General features: G+C 31.7%; 1 protein-coding gene across 1 annotated transcript in view; it reads left to right on the forward strand.

Annotated features, from left to right (window-relative positions):
• Positions 1–25,676, forward strand: part of LOC127702312 (DNA repair-scaffolding protein-like) — a 56,942-nt gene that overhangs the window by 11,287 nt on the left and 19,979 nt on the right. Inside the window, exons 6-7 of the mRNA XM_052206448.1 lie at positions 97–188; positions 1,331–1,529. Of these exons, the coding sequence (XP_052062408.1) occupies positions 97–188; positions 1,331–1,529 (291 nt within the window). The remainder of the gene's footprint in view (positions 1–96; positions 189–1,330; positions 1,530–25,676) is intronic.

Consider the following 25,676-nt stretch of genomic DNA (forward strand, 5'->3'; position numbering starts at 1 on the left):
ACATATGTGATGTCTATGACATAAAAAAGGAAAGGACACATATTTGAGGCTGAGCATAGATTTTAGGCTTTCATATATGAATCCTTTTTGTTACAGAAATGGTCTAGCTGACCAGTTGTATAAATTACAGATCAGAGAAAGATCTGCTGTTAGGGTGTGGAACCATCAGACTGTTTCAGAAGAAAAGGGTAATTTAAATTATCTGTATTTTATTTATGTTATTCAGTTTTAAATTAAGGAATTTTGTTTTGTTGCTGTGAATCAAATTTTCATAAATTTTGGGGTAAGTGTTGAATTATCAAAATTGACAAATAATCATTTAAAATATCTGTTTATTTTGTTTGAACAAGTAAAAAAATCATGTAATGAATTATCCTGGTAAAAATGGTTCTTTCTTGAACAACCAGATTTGGAAGCAGTAAGTGCTGTTCCAGAATTACATGCATGTGGGGCACTTTTTTTAGACTCCAACCACCCATAACAAAAAATGTTCCTTTTACTGATAATTCTTTCAAAATTATAAGGAAAATGCAACCTCCCACAATAAATCAATTTGTGTGCCTACTGTCCCCTCTCCATTCCTCCCCTACTACATTTAATTTTAGAACAGCCCTAACGTGGATTTTATTTGACAGTAAGTTTCCCAGATTCTTAGAAGATTGATAGATATAGTGATGTCACATCTGGAACAGTTTCTGTCCTTGTTTTTTCTTGATGCAGTCACTTTTAGGGTTTGCTCATATATTCTGAGTTAAAGGTTGATCATAAAGGAGTGCAATTTAATACATTGACATAAAACTTGAGAAAGACTAATATAGCTAACAAAGTTTTTTCAATTTTGCCTTTTCAATAGAAAAGTAGGTAAAAAAAAAAATTTCATGAGCAAGCTTAATTAATGTACAAGTTCTGTTTATGAGCGATTTAGTTTCACAACTTTGTGAGTAGAAAAATATCATGTATATAAATTGTCATGAATATACAAACCTTTGATCTTCTCTTATATAAATACATCAAGAAAATGAAAAAATCATGAAATTAAATTGCTGAAAAATTGGGTAGAAAGAGCTACACAAGAAAGTATCCGCCATATGAAGGCTATAATAACAAAATTCTTAGATTTTCATCACTCCTGATTTTTCAAAGCCAAAACAAAATATTTTGATTCCTGGCAAATTTTACATTTTGCTATATTTCATACAAAAAATGGTTAAAAAAAATAAAAAATAAATCCCCTCACATACCCCAATTCAAAAGTTGGGAAAACAATTTCATAATGGTCTAAAATTGTGCACATTTATTTTAATATTTTTTATTTATTTTAAATTGACAGTGTCTTCCAAGTCAGTGGTAGTAAAAGTCCTGGAATATGAAATGCTGTATTCTTTACAGTTAGCTAAATGTCAAGAATTAATAAAGACAGAAGGAAGCAGCATTGGAGAGGAGAAAGAGTTTTATGTCCTATTCTCATCAGAAATGGCTGAAGAAATGAACATTTCTATTGGAACAATTGTCAGAATATGTCCACCTTGGTAAGATTGGGTTTTTTATAATTGTATGAAACAGAGTATTCAGCTTCCATTCACAGAGAGGCATCAGAAAATAAAAAGAAATCTTTAGCTTCTCAACAGCTGTTAGCATACAATAGAATTTCGATTTATCAAACATCCAAGGGTCAGAATGTATGACTATTTTCAAAACAGTAGTTCTTGAAATGAATTAACAAAATATTCCTCTATTATGATAGAAATATAATATTATGAACTAAAATTAGATTGCATAGTGATCATATATGCCCACACCCAGCAGAAAACTCTTAATGGTACTACTACTAGGGGAGGGGGTGTTAAACGACCTTGACTACCCATGAGCATGATGAGGTCTCACACGGTTGGTCTTAATGGTAAATGTTGACTGTTAAAACCAAACTTGACCTGTATATTATGATGCATGACATTATGTTGAAATTTAAGCTGATTCAATCAAATTATACTTAAGTTATCATTGAGTAACCAAGTAAAAACCTTTTTTAAAATAATTAAGGGCTAAGGTCTTTTAAAAAATGATAATAGGAAAACTGTTAAAATAGAACTTTTAAGTCATTTGGTCTCAGGTGGAAAGTTTTCTTATTGGCAATCGTACTGAATCATTTTATTATGCCCCACCTAGGGGCATTATGTTTTTCGGTCTGTGCATCCGTTCGTCCGTCCGTCCTTCTATCCCGCTTCAGGTTTAAGTTTTTGGTCAAGGTAGTTTTTGATGAAGTTGAAGTCCAATTAACTTGAAACTTAGTACACATGTTCCCTATGATATGATCTTTCTAATTGTAATGCCAAATTAGAGTTTTGACCCCAATTTTAGGGTCCACTGAACATAGAAAATGATAGTGTGCGTGGGGCATCCATGTACTATGGACACATTCTTGTTTTTTTAGTGATCTGTATTGAATGATTCATGGCACATCTTGAAGTGGTACTTTAACTACCATCAGAAGGTAAAAAAAAATCTCAAATCTTAAAATAGAGGGCATAACCTTTTATTGGTAAATGCAAAAAGGCTTCTCATCCTCTATTTTATGATACTTTACATTGTGTTCAGACCTAAATGGATTTGAAATCAAATGGTACTTTAGTAATCTACTTGAAACCACCAAAATTATGACTATTAAGGTAACTAAGGGTCAAAAATCTTGAAAACTAAATGAGAACACCATAAAAATCAAACAACTAGTATTTTATGGTTGAAATCTCACCATACCCAAATTTCTAGTTGTCCTAAAAATAATTTGATATTGTTCTCAGGTATCAAGGGTGGATTCAGGCGGGGGCATGGCGGGCGTGCGCCTCCCCCTAAAATTTGCAAAGCATGGGTTGTCCTCAGCTTAAAAAAGAATATTTCGATAATTTTACCTCAAAAAAATGTTCGCCTCCCTCCACTCGGCAATAATTTAAGTTAGCACCCCCCTCTTACCTAAAATCCTGGATCCGCCCTGGAAACTATTGTTTCATACTGCAGGTGATAAAATTTATTTTCCGTCCCTAAATTCCATGATTGTGAAAAAAAGTGATATATATGAACATGAAATTTACATTGTATAAGTTAAAGTATCACTTTGTAAATATTTATAAAAAAGTATTCCAGCTGCATGATAAATAAAAGTATCCTGCAATCAGTCAACCCCTATCCCTAATGGACCTTGAGATGAGGAACACAGATTTATGACTCTCATTAAAAAATTAGTCCGCCATACAATTGTGGAAGCTGTGATTTTAAAAATTGAAATAAATGAACTAGGACTGGTGTTTTATAGAGCTGATGTGATGTGAAAAAAAGTATAAAAAAATAAACCTGAACAAATAATTACAAAGGACATATTTTTTAATGATTTTTATGGTCAGAATTTTGGGATTATTTCCTGAGGAGAGTGACATTTTTCACTATCTTTCGGGGTTGGGCACTTGACGGGAAAACGAATCACACTTGCCACCCCGAAAATCGCACCACACATGTGCAAGTGTCTCAGCTTCAAAATGAGCCATCATACATATCCAAGTTTACGATATGGCCTGAGCAACAGAAGAAAACGTTAACATTACCGCCTATGGAGAATCTATTACGCATATTGCCCCAACTGTTGTACAAATAACAGGTATACAAATAAAGGAGTTAGTACTGTGAGGCTGAGTGAGTGAGCTACGGCTATATATGGCCCCAAATATTAAATCCATTGTTTCAAGTTGATGGAAAGACATGTAAGACAGTGAAATAGAACTATTTTTGTATAGCTTATTTTTTAATAGCGTTTATATTTACAACGCAAATGTAGGCCAAAAGTAGAAATTTTTGTGAAATTTGACAAAATTGTTTGGATTTCAACCAAATTTTGACCAGGAAACATAGAGTGCAGGCTTTGACTACCTAATATTCAAGTCAGATATGTTACAGCAGCATGCATTGAGTGTGTAGGTAAAGGTAATATCTTTGGTTAGCTTGCTTGCTAGCTGAACAGTGAAGTCATTATTAGGCTAGATAAACTACCCTCCTTTAAGAGTAGACTAGTTGGACAGATAACCAATCTAATTGTCTGTAGGACTAGACTACTCAGAAAGGAGGGTAGCTAGTATACCTAACCTAATAATGAATTCACGGTTCAGCTAACAAGCAAGCTAACCTAAGATTCTACCTTTATCTACACACTCAATGCATTCTGCTGTAAATGTTATAACAAACGTTATAATAAAAGATTTTTTTGTCAATGCATTTGCTTTATGTTTTCTGTCCAAAAATCAATGGAAATTTGCCAGTTTTCATTGAATTTATGTGGAAAATCAAAATGAGTACTATTTGTGACTTTTGTGTCTTCAAAAAGACATATTTCCTATGTAGTCATTGTATTAGCTATGATAAGTTGTAATATTAATCCTAAATCCTAATCTGAAATTGTAGCTAGAAATAGGGGCCATGTTAGGGCCTATATGAGGGTCGTAATGGGGGTACCTTCATGACGAATAACGATAAAAAATCTTGCCAAATGAGGTTAACCTTAATTTTTGGTGCATGACGATAAAATGTACAATTTCTTTTAGACGATAAAAAAATCAACTGATTTTGACTAATCACGATAAATTTTTTCCAAAAATAACAGTAACGATAATTATTTGAGACCTCTGACGAATCACGATAAGGATATTTTGACGAAACACGGTAAAATTTTAACCAAATTGACGCTAACGGTAGCCAAAAATTACCATTTGACGCCTGACGGTAAAAGGCATTACTACCCTCCTATAGGCTATACCAAACCTACTCCTTTTTTGCTATATTTGTATAACAAACAAATAAAGTTTCCTGCTGTCCTGCTACTATAATGAGCAAACAGTAATCTTTATACTTTCTTCATTACAACTCATTTTCAGATCTTCTTTGCAGTCCATATTTAAGCCATGTCTATTTCTATAAAAATCAATGAAAAACCCATATCACTTAAATCAGCATCAATTTTTAAAATTGCAGCATAAAAATTTAAAACAGTATTTATAATGTTGGAAAATATAAGAATATTTGTAATTCCTAGGAAAAGCTTAGCAAGCCTGACTTTTCTTCCTTGTTATTTGTAAAGCTTTTAAATAACATTTTATATTTATCTACACTGTCAAAAAGTGTCTATATTTTAATGGTAATTATTGTTATCTCCCCTTAATTCTGAAAGATTAAAAATTAAATTAAAAAACCCTTATTAGAATTGTATTTTAGAAAGTAAAATGCACAAAGACTTCAAATACCTTTTTATAAGTTTTCAGATAAGGTATATATCAGTTGTTGTCATATTAATGCAGACTTTGCTAATATAAATTTTACTTCATAGCGTGTAATTGTAAACCATCAATTTTATGTTTAATAGATTGAAAACATCAATCATCCTCTCTATCTTTTATAGTTTTATTTTTAAAAATTGAACACTTTTGTGTTCATATCAATCGTACAATGTCAATTAACTTATAATTAATGTTATTAATATATATTATTTTCATTTTAAGTATATGTCATCCATATTTTACAAGTCTATATTGTGTGGTAAGTGGCAAGATTTGGCAGACCTTAATTCATCGGGATTTAACTACTTTTCATAAGTGGGAAGAGTTGGCAGGCCTAACTACAGCAGGATCTAATTCTTTTTTCATCAGTTGGCAAACCTTTATTCATCAAAATTAAATTACTTTTCAATAGTGGGGCAAGTTGGTTGGCCTTAAATCATCGGGAATAAACTACATTTCATAAGTGGGGCGATTGATTTGGTAGGCCCAAATTTAGCAGGATTAAACTCTTTTCTATAGGTGGCCCCCCCCCCCTTTTGTGGGAAAAATTTGGTTGATTATATAAGGAATCACTGAAGCATGACTGGAGCGGCCCCCCTTATGAAAAGTTCAGATCAGCCACTGGTCAAGTTGGTGCCTAAATTCAGCGGATTTTAATTTTTTTTTCATAGGTTGGGCGAGTTGACAGACCTTTATTCATCAGGTTGAAACTACTTTTCCATTGTGGGGCGAGTTGGTAGGCTTATATTCATCAGGATTGAACTACATTTCATGAGTGGGGCTATTTTACAGGTCTAAATTCAGCAGGACATAATGAGGGATGAGTTGTTAGAAAGTAGGGGCATGTTGGTCTTGGGCAATTTTGCAATGGGCGTGTTGTCAAGGATTCTCACTTATTGAGACAAGAATTGTAGAGGAGAGATAAGAAGCGTCATGAAGCGACAAGAAGAATAATTTAGCAGCAAGAAAACTTAATTTTTTGTTTTAATAGTATGTAAATTTCATGTCGTTTCTTGAGCCTAGAAATTCTTCTTCTTGATTCTGGATGCTCAAACTCTTTTTGTTGCTTCTGGAAGCTAAAATACTTCTTGTCTCTAATTAGTGAGACTGAAATTTGAAAGTACAGTGACAATTTGATCTGACTTCTACTCAATCCATTTAATAGAAATCTGACTTGTGCCACTAAAATAGACAGCTCCAACAATGTAAAAAGAGACCATCATTATCATGCATGTGGAGCCAGTTTACAGACACAACTCTCTTTAGTGATAATTACATTTCTCTTATTTATAGAGTGGCCAAGTCAGAGGCGGATCCAGCCATTTTAAAAAGGGGGAGGATCCAACTATATGTCCCCATTCAAATGCATTAATCGTCCAAAAAAAGGGGGGTTCCAGGGGTTGGAACCCCCCTCTGGATCCATCACTGCCAAGTTGTCTTCTGGCCTAGTTGACATTTTCCAAGTACAATGGAGGCATTGTTTACTTGCTTTTAGCGTCTTCATCAATTAAGTTTTTATGGCCCTGCAACAAAGTTGTAGGGCCATATAGTTTTACCCTTATCAGTCATTCCGTCATTCCTCAACAAAAAGTTATACAGAGTTTTTTTCTAAACGCCTTCATATATTGAGCTGATTTTTAGTATGTGAGTCTACTATGATGAGTTACTGTTCGAATTTACGTTTGGTTCTGCTCGGCTGATTTTTGCCCGAAACAACGGGCTTTGGACTTTGAAAATTTCGTGAAAATAACAATTACACAGACTTTTTTTCTAAATGACTTCACATATTTAGCTGATTTTTACTATGTAAGTCTACTATGATGAGTTACAGATCGAGGTTACACTTGGTTCCGCTCTATTGATTTTTGCTGAAAGTACCGGCTCTGGACTGAAAATTTTTGTGAAAATAACAGTTATACAGACTTTTTCTAAACGACTTCACATATTGAGCTGATTTTTAATATGTGAGTAAACTATGATGAGTTACAGATCCAGTGTACGTTTGGTTCCGCTCCACTGATATTTGCCGAAATTATGGGCTTTGAACTTTTGTGAAAATAACAGTTATACAGACTTTCACTCTCAAATTTCCTCTCCTAATAATGGCTCAAGCTTTTTTAGCGAGCGGGGCCATTCGTGTCTTTCAGACACATTTAGTTTTGTATTATTTTTTAGTTTCATTATCTAAACCAGGCAATCGTTTAAAGTTGTCGTTTGTCAGCCAATGAAAAGTATCATCATCAATTAGGTTCTACCAACAGATCTGTAAGTAGTTGACATTTATTTGTTTTCTCCTCTTAATTTATAAAGTATGGAAAATAAATTAAAAAAAAAACAATATTAGAGTTGTACGTTTTAAAGTGAAATTCACAATGAATTTAAATTCCCTTTTTATACGACCGCAAAATTTTTTTTGGGATCGTATAATTGTATGATGTCGTCGTTGTCCGAAGACACATTGGTTTCCGGACAATAACTTTAGTTTAAGTGAATGGATCTCTATGAAATTTTTTAAAGAAGGTTCAATACCACAAAAGGAAGGTTGGGATTGATTTTGGGGATGATGGTCCCAACCGTTTAGGAATTAGGGGCCCAAAAGAGGCCAAAACAAGCATTTTTTCTAGTTTCAGGATAATAACTTGTGTATAAGTATTTAGATTGCTCTGAAATTGTACCACAATGTTTAATACCACAAGTAGAAGGTTGGGATACATTTGAGGGGTTATGGGGCCAACAGTTTTGGAATTAATGGTAAAAAAGGGGCCAAAAACAAGCATTTTTCTAGTTTCCAGACAATAACTTGTGTGTAAGTGTATGGATCTCCCTGACATTGTACCACAAGGTTCCATATAACAAAGGGACGGCTGTGATTGAGTTTGGGGTTAATTTAATTGCCCCAAACATGTAGGAATTAGGGGCCAAAAAAGGGCCAAAAACAAGGATTTTTCTAGTTTCCAGACAATAACTTGTGTTTAAGTGTATGGATCTCTCTGAAATTGTACTACAATGTTCCATACTACAAAGGAAAGGCTGAGTTATGGTGTTATTGCTCCAAGGGGGGGGGGGGGGGGGGGGGGGGTGATTTTTTTTTCTCTAATTTTTTTAAGGGATTCATATTTTTTTTTCAAAATTTTTCAAATTGCGAATTTTTGAAAAATTTCAAGAAGAAATCTTCAGTTGCACAGTATTGCGCAATAGATTTGTAAGATCTTTGACCACATTAATTTTGTGTCAGAAACCTATATTATGTCAAAAATTTGATCACAATCCAAATTCAGACAATATCAAGCTTGAATATTGTGTCCAAATTTGCCCAAACTGTTCAGGGTTCGACCTCTGCAGTCGTATCAGGCTGCACTCAGCGAAGCATTTTATTTAAGATTTTGAATGAGGTATTTAATCAGCTTCTGTGATATTAATGCAGACTTTGCTAATATGGATTTTAACCTAAAGCATTTAATTGGAAACTTGAATTGAATATTTAAATCATAAGAAACTTGTTATTGGCTTTCTATCTATAATAGTATTATTTTTTAAAAATTTTGTGGTCGTATATTGGTATCACATCATCGTCATCGTTGTCCAATACACATTGGTTTCCGGACAATATCTTTTTTTTAAGTGTATGGATTTCTATGAAATTTTACCATAAGGTTTATGACCACAAAAAGAAGGTTGGGATTGATTTTGGGGGTAATGGTCCTAACAGTTCAGGAATTAGGGGTCAAAATGGGGCCCAAATGAGCATTTTTCTAGTTTCCAGACAATAACTTGTGAAATGGTGTATGGATCTCTCTGAAATTATACCACAAGTTACCATATCACAAAGGGATGGTAAGAATTTGCTTTGGGGGTTATGGCTCAAACTGTTTAGGAATTAGGGGCAAAAAAGGGGGAAAAACAAGGGTTTCCAGGTTAATGGACAATTACTTAAGTACAAAACATAATTTTAAAGCAGTGTAAGGGAGGTAATTTAAACACATATTGTCAAATTACCTCCCTTACGCTACTTGTAAATTATTTATAAAGAAATGTATTGTCTTTAGGTGATTAGCTGTCAATTTATTTTCAGAAGTTACTATTTTAAAAATGTTTAATAAAGGTAATTTAATTATAGCCATGATTATGTGTGTGAAGGAATTTTATTTTTAGATATTACTATTCAATGTTGCTGATGGAGGCTTTTTAATTTTCGGCATGATTATGATGTCATTTCTATTTTAAAAATTATTTAATTTTAGCCATGATTATGTATGTGAAGGAATTTTATTTTTAGATATTACTATTTAATGTTGCTGATGAAAGTGTTTAAACTTTAGGCATGATTATGATGTCATTTTCTATTTTAATACTTTTATGATGTATTTAAATGGGTTTTTATGGTTGCAAAGTCCTAGCTGTCAATTTATTTTTGGAAAATGACGCTATCAGCGGCATGTTTCCGATACCATTGACCAGAACTTACGGCAGTCGATTATTGCCTCCGCCTACCGCACTCGGTTTCATATTTACTATTTTACATACTAACTGGAATCTGCTTGTATTACGCTACACTCGAACAAAGTGTTGTAGTCGGTCGGGAACCAGTTTACATACTTTATTTTATTTACCAAAAAGATATCTTGACCTGTCCATATGTTTTTTTGTTTTTAAATGGTATTTGGAGCTATCCCTTTGTTATATTTTTCATATTTATTCGAGCTTTCACTTTTATGCACATGTCTTACAATCGTAAACAATTGGTATGTATACATGATAAATAGATCCCTTTTGTTATGGTGTTGGACTGTTTACCCTCCAATGATCAGCAATCGCTAGACAAAATAGTTCTCCTAAATAATGTCAGCCTTTCATGCCATTTCAACTTTACAATCATTAAAAAAAGTGAAAATCGGAATCATTTTGATATCCATTGGATAGAAACTGGTCTTTATCCAGATTTACGAAGATTTTAAAAATCGGAAATTAGTAATACAGTTATACCCACGCGGTGCGTATGAATCTTTGTTTACAAAACAGGATTTCGGAACGTCTCTAGTTTTTAGATCGTAAGTCACGATAAACTCAAACTGAAAGTAAACAGTTGTTTGTAAGACGCAGGTTTACTCACCATAAACAAGCTGAAACGTTCAGTATGGCATATATTTTAGGTTAAAGACGGTCCCATTCATTTAAAAAGCATTTTGAAAGTAGACGATGGGATTATTTCAGGTTTGGGGAACGAGTAAATTATCACAAAGTTCATTTCTTGACGACCTCATAATTTCATCATGTCGATGGTACAAATCGATTTTTGATGTTTACTGTTGCTTCTCATGTTTTGTATTTAAACGGTCGTTTATTTTTTAACCCGAACCAGGCATATGCATTCTGTAATTGTGCAAATCTTCGTTCTTTGGTCAATTGGCTTAAGGATAGTTGTATCAATTTCAACTCTTACATTATTTTTTTTTAAAATATATTTGCATTACACGTGCAATGGCAGTACCTTTCCAATTACTATTTATGTGTTGTGTCTAAATTAAAGTTGTAACACTTTATAGTGACTGGAAAGGGTAGAAAAATTCATCAGATGAGAAAAGGCTGAAGATACTTCAAACGGCACCGAATCATTATATAAAAAGAAACTGAGATTTGGATAGTTCCACTTCAAGGTAAAAATGTTTATCTCTTGTGAAATGAAATTAAAAAAATATTGTAACACTGTAGTTAATTAATAAAGATACTATTACGTGTATTTCTGTATTGGCCTTATTATTGGTTCTCGGCCAGCAATCAAACGGCACTGAATCATTAGATATTGCATCTTATAAAAGGAAACCGAGATTTGGATAGTTCCACTTCAAGGTAAAAATGTTTATCTCTTGTGAAATGAAATAAAAAAAATATTGTAACACTGTAGTTAATTAATAAAGATTCTATTACGTGTATTTCTGTATTGGCCTTATTATTGGTCCTCGGCCAGCAGTATTGGCCTTCCGCTTCGCCTCAGACCAATACACCCAAGACATGGACCAATAACAAGGCCAATACAGAAATACTTACGCAATGATATTATAGAATGACAGTATGGTTCAATAGCGGGAATCAGCCCCTCAACTACTTTTTACATAAATATTAACTTCTGGCTTCAACGCTTTGTTCGTCTTGTCTGTAGATCTTGCTGTAGTTCCAGTTCAGCAAGCATTTTAGAGACGTATCTAGTCCATTCTCTTTTGACTTGTAATCTCTGGTGATAGATTATGCCGCTTGACATTGTATCCTTTCAAGCTTGTTTTTTTTGTTACCGTGTAGGGGTCCAATACTATGGCTCCATATTAAATTATAAGATCCATTCCTAAAGATCTAGATCATTGTTCTAACCTGACACAAATTTCAATAACTGGAATGCTACCCAAGTTGAATATATGGTGACCCACGAGAACAGCATTATCACTATTGAAATTGTGTTTAATACCATGATTGTTCAATGTCATTAACTTAAATGGAGACAGACATTTGACCTGAAAGACATGAAAGGTGGTGTGGGAGTGCAAAATCAAAAACTAACTGACTATGATATATGGTTAAAGAATGAATATCAATTACATGGGTCAACATGTTCAAGGGCAGAGTTGTTATAAAATAACAATATGGCAGAGAAGTGGTTTCAAGTTTCATATACAGCGACCTGACTGACATGCAATAAAAAATCGAAGGAGTATCCCTATTTGTCTAATCTTCAAGGTGAAATAAAACTAGTAAAACAATATTATACTATTGTCTAAATATACAGAAATATAATTTGCTTCAAGTAACAGAAATAACTAGGTCACTAGTAACTTATTTAATGAGTATGTGGGGTATAAGAGCTTGCTAACAACAGGCTCTTCATAATCATTTGGTTTGAAAAGGATACTAGTAGTTTATATTCTTGATTTAGAAAAATGTAATTGCAAGAAAAAAATCACATTACTTAGAATACTTTAGATCATTCAGGTAGTCTTTATTTATATGAACAAAAGAACAGCCAGTAGTCATTGGATATTGTAGATCATTCAAATAGTCTTGACCTTTTTATTAGTACAAAAGAACAGCCAGTAGTCATTGGATATTGTTAGATCATTCTGGTAGTCTTGACCTATTTATTTATACAAAAAAAAACAGCCAGTAGTAATTGGATACTGTAGATCATTGAGGTAGTCTTGACCTATTCATTTGTACTGAAAAAACAGACACATATACGAATATCAATTATATGCTTACGAGACATGTTGCAATGTTAAACTTATTACGGTATGTGAAAATCAAGACTTGCATAAAAAATATCACAATATTAGAGACAGTGGCGTCATTTTTCCTCAGAGCTTTCAGCTCTTTGATTAGAAATTACTTTTAAATGCTGATGAAGGAATTTTATTTTTAGATATTACTACTAAAAGTTGCTGATGAAGGTTTTTTAATTTTAGCCATGACTATGATGTCATTTTTGTCGAGCCTGCGACTTTAGTCGCAGAAAGCTCGACATAGGGATAGTGGCGGTGGCGGCGTTAGCTTAATTCTTAAAAGTTTTATATTTTAGAAGCTAGAAGACCTGGCTGCTTCATACTTTGTATATAGATGCCTTATGTTACGAAGTTTCCATCTGTCATATGTCTGTCATATGTCTGTTGTCCTTGACCTCATTTTCATGGTTCAGTGACCACTTGAAAAAAAAAGTCAACATTTTATGTAATGTTAATTTCTTTCTTATTATGAATAATAGGATAACTATATTTAGTATGTGCGTACCTTGCAAGGTCCTCATGCCTGTCAGACAATTTTCATTTGACCTCGACCTCATTTCATGGACCAGTGAACAAGGTTAAGTTTTTGTGGTCAAGTCCATATATCAGATACTATAAGCAGGAGGTCTACTATATTTGGTATATGGAATGATTGTAAGGTGTAGATGTCCAACTGGTAGGTGTCATCTGACCTTGACCTCATTTTCATGGTTCAGTGGTCAAAGTTAAGTTTTTGAGTTTTGGTCCTTTTTTCTAATACTATATGCAATAGGTCAACTATATTTGGTGTATGGAATTATTTTATGATGTACATGTCAGTCTCGCAGATTTTATTTGACCTTGACCTCATTTTCACGGTTCATTTCTCAGTGTTAAGTTTTTGTGTTTTGGTCTGTGTTTCTTCAACTATAAGCAATAGATCAACTGTATTTGTTGTATGGAAGGATTGTAAGGTGTATATGTCTGTCTGGCAGGTATCATCTGACCTTGACCTCATTTTCATGGTTCATTGGTCAATGTTAAGTTTTCATGGTTAAGTTTGTTTCTTAGATACTATAAGCAATAGGTCAACTATATTTAATGCATAAATTAATTGTAAGGTGTACATGTCTGTCTGGCATGGTTCATCTGACCTTGACCTTATATTCACGGTTCATTGGTCAATGTTAAGTTTTCTTGGTTAAGACTGTTTCTTAGAAACTATAAGCAATAGGTCAACTATGTTTGGTTTATTGAATGATTGTAAGGATTACATGTATTTCTCGTTTGGTTTATCTGACCTTGACCTCATTTACTTGGATCATGTTAAGTTTATGTGTTACTTGTAGTAAAGCTTTATATTTAGGACTATCAATATAAAATCAATAGTTAGTAAAGAAGGCGAGACATTATGATTTATTTAAATGGGCTTTTATGGTTAAAAAAAAGCATTTTTCTAGTTTACAGACAGAAACTTGTGACTAAGTGTATGGATCTTTCTAATATTGTACTACAAGGTTCCATACTACAAAGGAAAGACTGCAATTGAGTTTGATGGTCAATGCTAAAAGGGGGATTCAAAAAGTTTGGGGAGAAGGGGGGTTTCCAATTTGTTTTTAAAAGGGTTCATATTATTTTTTTCAAAATTTTCAAAATTTCAAATTTTTGAAAAGTTTCAAGAAGAAATCTTCAATTGCACAGTATTGCACATTAGATTTTTAAGGTCTTTGACCGCATTTATTTTGTGTCAGAAACCTATATTATGTCAAAAATTTTGATCACAATCCAAATTCAAATAGTATCAAGCTTTAATATTGTGTCCAAATTTGCCCCAACTGTTCAGGGTTCGACCACTGCGGTCGAATCAGGCTGCGCTCAGCGAAGCATTTTATTGAATATAGAATGTATCAGTGTTCCTATCATTACATCAATATCCAACAATTTTACACTCTCATCTACAATAAAACCACTTAGGTGATCCTATCTTTATACCAATATCTGGTATTTATATATATATTTTTGTGAGAGGGGCCTCGGTGGCCGAGTGGTCTAAGTAGTTACTACTGAAATCACTAGCCAGTCAACGCTGAGGTAGTGAGTTCGAACCCTGTTCGTGCGGGTGCACTCGACTCCAATCTTAATTGACTAGGATTGTCAGTTTTCCTATCGAAGGTCGGTGGTTTTCTCCGGGCACTCCGGCTTCCTCCACCAATAAAAAATGGCCGCCACGAAATAGCCCAAAAGCGGTGCTTAAAAGTGCCGTTCAAACACCAAAAATCAAATAAAAAAAATCAAATATATTTTTGTACCTTAATTTAAGAATATTGCATGCTTCTTTTTTCATTTAATAAAGGTGCATATGTGTTGACCAAAGCACATTTTGTATGAAACTTGAAAGCGCTACATACTTAAAATGCATGCATGATCACTGCGGATTTAAAAACACTTTAAAAATTACAAAAAGGAAGCATTCATATCTGATATGTATATTTCTATGATACAACAATAAAATTATGAGTTATTTTCAAGGATTTCTTTACTTTTCCTTTGTGTTTTGATGTTGTCATGGGAAACATGTGCAGTTATGAATGTTATGAATTGTTCTCAGCCAATGAAAGGTGGGGATTCTGTTAACAGGACTGTCAGAAGTGTAAATAAGAAGTTGACATTTTTTTGTTATCTCCCCTTAATTTATAAAGTATGGAAAATAAATTAAATAAACCTAATTAGAGTTGTATGTTTAAAAGAAAAATTCACAAAGAAAATAAATCCCTTTTTTAAAGATTCTGAATCAGGTATTTAATCAGCTTCTGTCATATTAATGCAGACTTTGCTAATACGAATTTTAACTTATAGCATTTGATTGGAAACATTGAATTATGTATTTCAAAAATTGGAAACATATGTGAGGCTCTCTATCTATTATAGTTTTATTTTTAAAAATAGAACACATCAGTGTTCCTATCATTAATTCTATATCAAACAATATTACACTCTCATCTACATTAAAACCACTTTAGTGCTCTTATCTTTATACCAATATCAAATATTAAAATATATATACATTTTTATACTAGCTTTTTAGAATTGCATGCTTCTTTTAGCCATTTAATAAAGGTGTAAAAGTGTATGATCACTGATTTAAAAACACTTTAGAATTACAAAAAGGAAGCATACAAGTCTTATAATTAAATTTCTATGATACAACCTTGAAATTATAAGTTATCATCAAGGATTTCTTTACTTTTCCTTTGTGTTGTGATGTGGTCATGGGAAGCATGTGCAGTCATGAATGCTGCAATTTATTGAAAAATAAAATATAATTCTGGAATTCAATGAATTATTCTCCAGGACTGTATGAAGTGTTGGTAACTAGTTGACATTTATTTGTTATCTCCCCTTAATTCATATAAAAAGGAAAATAAATATAAAAAGCCCTAATTAGAGTAGAATGTTTAAAAGTAAAATTCACAAAGAATTTAAGTTCCTATTCTAAAGGTTTTAGATCAGATATTTAATCAATTACTGTCATATTAATGCAGACTTTTATATTATGAATTTTTATTTATAGCATTTAATTGAAAACATGAATTTAATATTTTATATTTATCGGAAACATATATGCAGCTCTCTATCTATATTATAGTTTTATTTATGAACATAGAACACATCAGTGTTCCTATCAATAAATTTATATTAACCAGTCATACACACTCATCTGAAATTAACCAATCAGTCATCCTATATTTAAACCAATATAAAATATTTATAAATACTTTCCTTTCAGAAGTGCATGCTTCTTTTTGCCATTAATAAAGGTGTAAAAGTGTTGACCAAAGCGCATTTTGTATGAAACTTGAAATAGCTAAATACTAAAAAGGCATGCATGATCACTGCGGATTTAAAAACACTTTAAAAATTACAAAAAGGAAGCATTCAAATCTGATATGTATATTTCTATGATACAACAATAAAATTATGAGTTATTTTCAAGGATTTCTTTACTTTTCCTTTGTGTTTTGATGTTGTCATGGGAAACATGTGCAGTTATGAATGTTATGAATTGTTCTCAGCCAATGAAAGGTGGGGATTCTGTTAACAGGACTGTCAGAAGTGTTAATAAGAAGTTGACATTTTTTTGTTATCTCCCCTTAATTTATAAAGTATGGAAAATAAATTAAATAAACCTAATTAGAGTTGTATGTTTAAAAGAAAAATTCACAAAGAAAATAAGTCCCTTTTTTAAAGATTCTAAATCAGGTATTTAATCAGCTTCTGTCATATTAATGCAGACTTTGCTAATACGAATTTTAACTTATAGCATTTGATTGGAAACATTGAATTATGTATTTCAAAAATTGGAAACATGTGTGAGGCTCTCTATCTATTATAGTTTTATTTTTAAAAATAGAACACATCAGTGTTCCTATCATTAATTCTATATCAAACAATATTACACTCTCATCTACATTAAAACCACTTTAGTGCTCTTATCTTTATACCAATATCAAATATTAAAATATGTATACATTTTTATACTAGCTTTTTAGAATTGCATGCTTCTTTTAGCCATTTAATAAAGGTGTAAAAGTGTATGATCACTGATTTAAAAACACTTTAGAATTACAAAAAGGAAGCATACAAGTCTTATAATTAAATTTCTATGATACAACCTTGAAATTATAAGTTATCATCAAGGATTTCTTTACTTTTCCTTTGTGTTGTGATGTGGTCATGGGAAGCATGTGCAGTCATGAATGCTGCAATTTATTGAAAAATAAAATATAATTCTGGAATTCAATGAATTGTTCTCCAGGACTGTATGAAGTGTTGGTAACTAGTTGACATTTATTTGTTATCTCCCCTTAATTCATATAAAAAGGAAAATAAATAAAAAAAAGCCCTAATTAGAGTAGAATGTTTAAAAGTAAAATTCACAAAGAATTTAAGTTCCTATTCTAAAGGTTTTAGATCAGATATTTAATCAATTACTGTCATATTAATGCAGACTTTTATATTATGAATTTTTATTTATAGCATTTAATTGAAAACATGAATTTAATATTTTATTTATCGGAAACATATATGCAGCTCTCTATCTATATTATAGTTTTATTTATGAACATAGAACACATCAGTGTTCCTATCAATAAATTTATATTAACCAGTCATACACACTCATCTGAAATTAACCAATCAGTCATCCTATATTTAAACCAATATAAAATATTTATAAATACTTTCCTTTCAGAAGTGCATGCTTCTTTTTGCCATTAATAAAGGTGTAAAAGTGTTGACCAAAGTGCATTTTGTATGAAACTTGAAATAGCTAAATACTAAAAATGTGTGCATAATCACTGATTTCAAAAACACTTCAAAATTACAAAAATGAAGCATTCAAATCTTACAATTAAATTTTTATGATACAACCTTGAAATTATGAGTTATCATCAAGGATTTCTTTACTTTTCCTTTGTGTTGTGATGTGGTCATGGGAAGCATGTGCAGTCATGAATGTTGCAATTTATTGAAAAATAAAATATAACTTTGGAATGCAATGAACTGTTCTTAGCCAATGAAGAGTGGGGATTATCCACACAGGAGTGTCAGAAGTGGTGATAAGTAGTTGACATTTATTTGTTATCTCCCCTTTATTCATAAAGTATGGAAAATAAATTAAAAAACCTAATAAGAGTTGTGTGTTGAAAAGTGAAATTCACAAGGAATTTGAATTCCCTTTTAAAGATTCTAAATCAGGTATTTAGTCAGCTACTATAATGTTAAAGCAGACTTTTTTAATACAGATTTTTAACTTATAGCATTTAATTGAAAACATGAATTTAAAATTCAAATTATCAGAAACATTTCAACAACACTTTATCTATTATAGTTTTACTCTTAAATATAGAACACTTTTGAGTTCCTAACTTTACATCAATATCAAACACTAATTTTCACTATATAATGTTTATGCATAATGGAGAGTAAAAGTGTCGATGAAGCACATTTTGTATGAAGCTTTAAAATGTTTCATACTTAAAATGTATGCTTCCTTTTACATACACTTTAAAATTACAAAAAGGAATCATTCAATTCTTTCAATAACATTTCTTCAAGGTTTTTATTAGTCCACTACAGACAAAGTCGAAGGGGACTTTAGGTTTGCAAGTCTGTCTGTCTGTCCATCAGTCAGTTTGGCAAATCAGTTTTCCACACTTTTTTTTGTCATGCTTGATGATATTGATTTGATTATTGGTATATAGTTTTATAATGACAAGTTACAGATCAAGTTCAAATTTTTTTCCGGTCTGATGATTTTGTGCAGAGTTATGGTCCTTGGACTTGGAAAATTCACTCAAATAATCAGTTTTCCACACTTTTTTAAGTCATGCTTGATGATATTGACTTAATATTTGTTATATAGTTTACAACATGACAAGTTATTGATCAAGCTAGCATTTTGTTCCAGTACAATGAATTTTTCACCGGTAGGGGACTATGTATTGCCATGCAATACTCTCAGAATGCTTGTTAGTTTTCCTATGCATTGTAGAGACGTTGTCTTAATTGAAGCTTTGTTTTTCCATAAATGGAGGTGTAAAAATGTTGACTCTGCAAATTTTGTATGAAGCTGGAATGCTCTTCATAATAAAATTATGTGCATGATCAGAGCTTTTACAAACACTTAAAAATTTTAAAAGCTTGAATTTTAGTGCTTCATACTTAAAATGTGTGCATGATTAATGCTTATAAAAAGGAAGTGTTTAATTTGTAGCATTTAATTGTGAAGATGAATTTAAAAGAATGTACTGTAAATTCAACTATTAATGTGTGCATTTATTATAGTGAGTCCTTGACCTTTTGCAAAAATTCAAAATCTAACTAAAGCGATTGCTATAAATTTTATGAAGGTCAATCACTACTGAAATTATGAAAGAGAGTCTTTATTATTGTAACCTGAGACTGTGGCATTTTTCTCAGTAATAAAAACATCATAATAATTTTTAAATTTACAGTAATTTATCTATTATAGTATAATTTTAATACAGAACACTTTAGTATTCCTTAACTGCTACTGGGTGTTAATTGTGTTATAGATGACTGAAAAGATCTCCAAACTGAAACCAATAAAAAAAAACGTGTATCCATTGATTTGTATAGTTTGCTTATTTTTTTGTAAATTTTAGTTTAGTCACTTTAATATGATTGTTATAAATGTTGGTCCTTATTGTGTGTCATTTTTATGCCCCCTCTGCAGCGGAGGCATTAAGTAATACCCTTGTCCATCAGAACGTCTGTACTTACGTCCCGAAATTGGTTTCCGTTCTCTTAACTTAAGTTTGCCTCAACCAAATGTTATGAAACTTATACACAATGCTTATTGCCACAAAGCACAGATCAATTTTGAATTTTGGGGGGCATTTCTTTTATCTTTCTAGAGTTATGCCCCTTTACAATGAAAAAATTGCTGAATTTTTCGTTTCCGTTCTCAACACTGACAGTGAATTTCAAACCAGAAAAAATCTCTTTATTGAAAAACTATTAATTAGAGGATATAAACTGAAATTGGTAGAACAAATTCTATCAAAAATCAAATTCCAAGACAGACAAGATAAATTAAAGAAAAAGAACAAAGTTGAAAATAGATATAATATATCATTCATTACAAATTATCATCCTCAAGCAGAAGAACTTCAAAAAATATTCAGGAAATACTGGCATCTTATTAAAACGGAATCTACAATAGGTGCCAAATTCCATAAAAACCTATCAATAGGATTCAAAAGAAACAGAAACATTGGTGAATTAGTGAAACGAGCTATAAAATAATTTATATAAACCTCACAGTTCCTTTCTTACTATGAAACGCATAATTAATTCAACATTGGTTGAAAAAGTTAGAAAAACAAAAAATCAAAATGCAAATTCTAATTAATAAATTAAAAAATGTAATTATTAAAAACACAATTCAAAAACTATTTAAGAAATTAAAAATTAAAACTGTAATAATTTAAGTAAAACAGTATTAAAAAAAAAATAAATGAAAAAACAAAAACGAAAGTGGTGGTCTCTGATGAAGGTTTCCCTGGAATAAACACATTTCCGAAATAACCTGAAACATTGCTTACATAGCACAGTATCAATGTAAGACCAGAGATATGATTCGCACCTAAATGGGTGGATATTAGATCAATTTCTATGAAATTTTCCCTGGAATAAAAACATTTCTGAAATAACCCGAAACATTGCGTACATAGCACAGTATCAATGTAAGGCCAGAGATGTGATTCGCACTAAATTGGTGGATATTGGATCAATTTCTATGAAATTAGGCCAGAGATATGATTCGCACCTAAATGGGTGGATAGATCAATTTCTATGAAATTATGCTTCTTTAAGTTTGCCTCAACCAAATGTTAAGAAACTTATACAAAATGCTTATTACCACCAAACTCAGATCAAGTTCGAATTTGGGTGGCGTCACTTTTATCGTTCTTGAGTTATGTCCCTTTATAATATTACATGCAAGCGGGGGCATCGGACACATTCTCCATTTATTTTATTCTAACCCAAAAGCTGCATTAAAACAATGATTTATATCAACAAGGAGACAACAGTTTTCATATCATATGTATTATCAGCCCTAGGTCAATATATCAGCCCAAGAGCTGAAACCAACAGAGGGCTGAATCATACATCTGATAGTAAAAATATCATGTTATGATCTTTTTATCATACTATACTTCCACTTAGAAAAATATTATATAAATATGTTTTATTTAAACAATGTTAATCACAGCTACACAATAATGTACTACAGGACAACAAAATTATAGGCATGCACAGTTGAATATATTTAATTATACATGTTTATGAAATGCATTTTACTGTTAAATGTCCAAAAGTACTTACATTTTTTAGAGATTGACAGTGAGGTTTTGAACTGATAAAACGTCTCTAAGTGAAATGTTTCAAGATGAACATTGTAGCACTTTCTAAGATCATACCAAAGTTTTAAAACATTGAAAAAAATGTATTTGTATAATATGTTTGCATTTTTCGATCATTATGTTAATATTTCCTACAACTGTTTCCTTATATATTTGTCATCCAACTTTGCTACTTGATTTTATATTGAACCTATACCATTGAGGTATATTTCCGGAACTTTCCTAAAAACTTTTGAAATGCCATGTGATAATGTTATGAATAGGCATGCATTATACACTGGTCATAACCGGAAGCAATATTGTAATGAATTTTTCATATGAGTCAGGTAGAGAAACCCGGACATATTCAGAGAGTAGCAACTCAACTCAGTGACCATGAGATCCACCTTTACTTTTACTTCCTCAGCTTTATCTTGGGACCACTCAACAACTTCAACACCATCTTCCAAGCTTCAGAGGCACGTATTGGTTACCTGGCAGCAGAGATGAAGACCTTTCTACGTACCTTCCTGGGAAAATTTGTCAAGGCCAAACTCATTCAGACTACTCAAGATCTGACAACCATAGATTACAGCAATCCTGACAACCAACTACCAAACAGTATTCTCAGCATTGGACCCAACGCAAGAGGCTACCTGTATGACCACTCAGATGACATATCTCCAACAGTACTTCAGAGACGTTTTAGGTATTTATAACATTTTTTACTATAAATTATAAGCACTTGGGGTTTATGTCAATGAGATACAAAGTCAAGTACTTGCCACTGGACATTCAGCAATTAGGGTATGCAAAACAATGAGACACTTATTTCTATAACTTTATTAGCAGTTGTGGTATGTGTCAATGAGATAAAATATTGATGAGTTAACTGTCCTGAACATGCATGAAGTATTTGCCACTGGACAAAACAGTCTAATAGATAAAATATGATTTGTATGCTTTTGCTTAAGTGTGCTGTTATAGTCTTAGATATTTATTATTTTATTTCTTTTTCAGCTCAGTTCGTCAATTCTATTGTGCAGTAGTAAAGAAGATGGTGATCAAGTTTCCCTTCAATGATCCAGTTGTTTCATGTTTGGCTTTCCTCAACCCAGCAGAGAGAGGTAATCTAGACTTCAATGACACACTGAAGATTGTCAAGAGATTTCCAGTACTTGTACCATCTACCCAGTTTGCAGCATTGGAAGAAGAGTTCATTGACTACCAGGTGACACCAGCTGATGAGCTACCCAAGTTTGACTCAGATACCAGAGTAGACTCCTACTGGGCTGCAGTTTCAGCAATGACAAACAAGATCAAAGGAACAGCAAGATTTCCACTACTAACAAGAGTTACCAGATCAATGTGTTGTATACCCAACTCCAATGCAGATTGTGAGAGAGTCTTCAGTATGGTCAAGAAGATACACACAGAACACAGGTCATCACTGGACAACTCAACACTCTGTGACCTACTTACCACTAAGATCAACTCAGAATGTGCATGCTACCAGCTAACACCAGACAAAGACTTGTTGACGACAGCAAAGAAAGCATGTGTTGCTTACAACAAAGACTGTGGAAATTAGTGCCAAATGACAATTTTATAGTGCTGACAATTTTAAGTGATGATAATGTAACTTAGTGCTTTCTACTTAGTGCAAAATGAACATTAGAAGCTTTTATGTTTTTATGCTCCTTGTGTATTATTGTTTTGTATTGTTTTGTATTGTTTTTATCTCCTTTAAATGCTAATAAATATTATTAATATGACATTTACCTTGTTTATCTTTTCATGACATAGTTTGCAATGTATGCATTAATGAAGCAACCAAATCATTGTTTATCAATTTATTTTAAATAGATACATTGAAAATACAAATAAAACGCTGAAATAAAACAAATATAACACCGAAATAAAACAAATAAAACAAATGAACCAAATGAAAGAAACATCTTTACACAGAATGATACACACAGCATCAAAACAATCTCAAGAGTTCAAGAAACAAACCAAAATTGATCCTAAATATACATGAAATACTTTCTACTGGACATTATTAAAAAAAAAAACAGTCATAAGATGAAGTGATACATTTAAATTTTTTTCCCCGGGGAAAATCCCCCATGGAGGTTTTCAAAAGTTGGCAGGTCTGTATGACACCTTGCTAAGTATCATCAGAGACATATAATACAAGAGATTCGCAACTCGGCGAAATCCCGTAATAACACGCGGCCACTAGTTAAACCTCGCGAGATTTCCTTAGGTAATAAAGTCATTAATAAAAGTATTAAAAGTACTTGAAGTAAGGACGAATGTTTAAGCATAACATAAACTGTTTCAGTGTTAAATTTATCATAATTAATAAAATAATTTGAGTACATATATAATTATTTATTTTAATGTAATTTTGATTTTAGATTTGTATTATTGAAAAAGAGACATAATTTGATATTGTATTAAAAAAAAACTGATATTAAATAATTAACACTTGATAAATTGTGTCAGAGTTCATTTCATTTGATAGTTACATAATGGGTTTCTATTGAATATACACCTGTCTCGGAGACATAATTTCACGGTGTGACATGTATATTAGGTTTGAATTATTCGATGACCAGGTAAATCACGAACATGTTATAAATAAAGTGTTTTAATTGACACCTTGTAAACAAGAAGTTGTTACACCACAGGTGTCCACGCTCTTTCCAAAAATACAATTCACAAAATGTAAAATTAATTAATGTGGAAAAAAAACTTAATTTATTTGTTAATTAATTGTTAATCATGATAATCTTTGTTTTTTTTATTCTTGATATTTATAAATTATTAAAATTTTATTTATTTTTATATTCATCAATTATTGGGCTTGCATTGAGTTTTTTCTGTAGGATTGTCGGTAAATGTTTAATTTGATTTCTAAGTGTTGTTTGACAGTTTCATCATAGGCTTGCATATTGAGTTGTTTTTTAAATGATTGTGGGTAAATTTATGGTTTCTTCATGTTCGAAGTGTGTATTGAGAATTAATATTTAAGAAAATTACAATTAATTTCTCATTTCAATTAAGCTTCATTCATGTGCACGCAATATCGAAAATTCCGATTTTATTTCGTGGGATGACAATCTTAATAGTTACGACTTAGATATACTCCTAGTTGAATAAACTGATAACGAACTCTTTGTTGATAGTGAAAAGGACGAAAACATAAGCGAGAGACCCACCAACAAAAACAATTGACAATACTGCATACATAGATGGATATGTGTGTCCTCGAAGCAACAAAAAATCTATAAAAAACACAACATTGAAGTGGGAGCCGAGGTCATACATCAAAGCAACATGGAAGACACTATTTAAAAAGTATTTTATAACCTTATTTCCACGAGACAATCATTTGTAGTGGTTTTTGTCTTTTAATCATTTGTAGTGGTTTTTATCTTTTTATTCTGGGGTAAAGAGATGGCAGTTTAAAAGTAAGATTGTTTATGTGTTTACATATTCAAATCATTGGTGTAAATAAAATCTTTTATTATCAAATATATATATATATATATCTTTTGCAGTCACCATTGAAATGTCCTCAATACGATTTTAATTTAAAAATGAATTAGGTTCATGTTTTGAATGAGAAGCGTAGTCTGAAACGACAACAGATGCATGAAGCTCATTCATAATATTACGACCAGCAGAAGGCTTCCTTTACTAGGAAAATTTTACTCCTTTTGTAAATTTACTACATTCGTTCATCTTTGGCACCCTAAAAAGAAGAAAAAAACAATGACTTCAGAATAGGAGAAAATAAACAACTTTGCCATAAACAGAATGAAAAATGAATAAATTGTCTAACAAAATGCAGGCTATAAATTTCATAGTGCACAAAAATGAAGGACTGATTTAAGGAAATTTGTCTATGAACAATTTCAATATTTAGCCAGTTTAATAAAAAAAAAAAAGAAAAGAAAAAAAAATTGGGAGTAATATAATATCCCTATAATATGACATATTTATTTGTAAATTTCTAGTTTTGACGAAACAGATTGATAAAATTAGCATAGCTGGCTTTGTGTATTAATAACAAAATAATAGTCACCTTTGATGATATTTTTAGAAATAACTGTTATTGCCCCATAAAATTATATATTTATTAGCATATTTCAAAGTTTTAAGAAAAAAATTGGGAGATC

The sequence above is a fragment of the Mytilus californianus genome, unplaced genomic scaffold (assembly GCF_021869535.1).
Source record: "Mytilus californianus isolate M0D057914Y unplaced genomic scaffold, xbMytCali1.0.p SCAF_5, whole genome shotgun sequence".
NCBI lineage: Eukaryota > Metazoa > Mollusca > Bivalvia > Mytilida > Mytilidae > Mytilus > Mytilus californianus.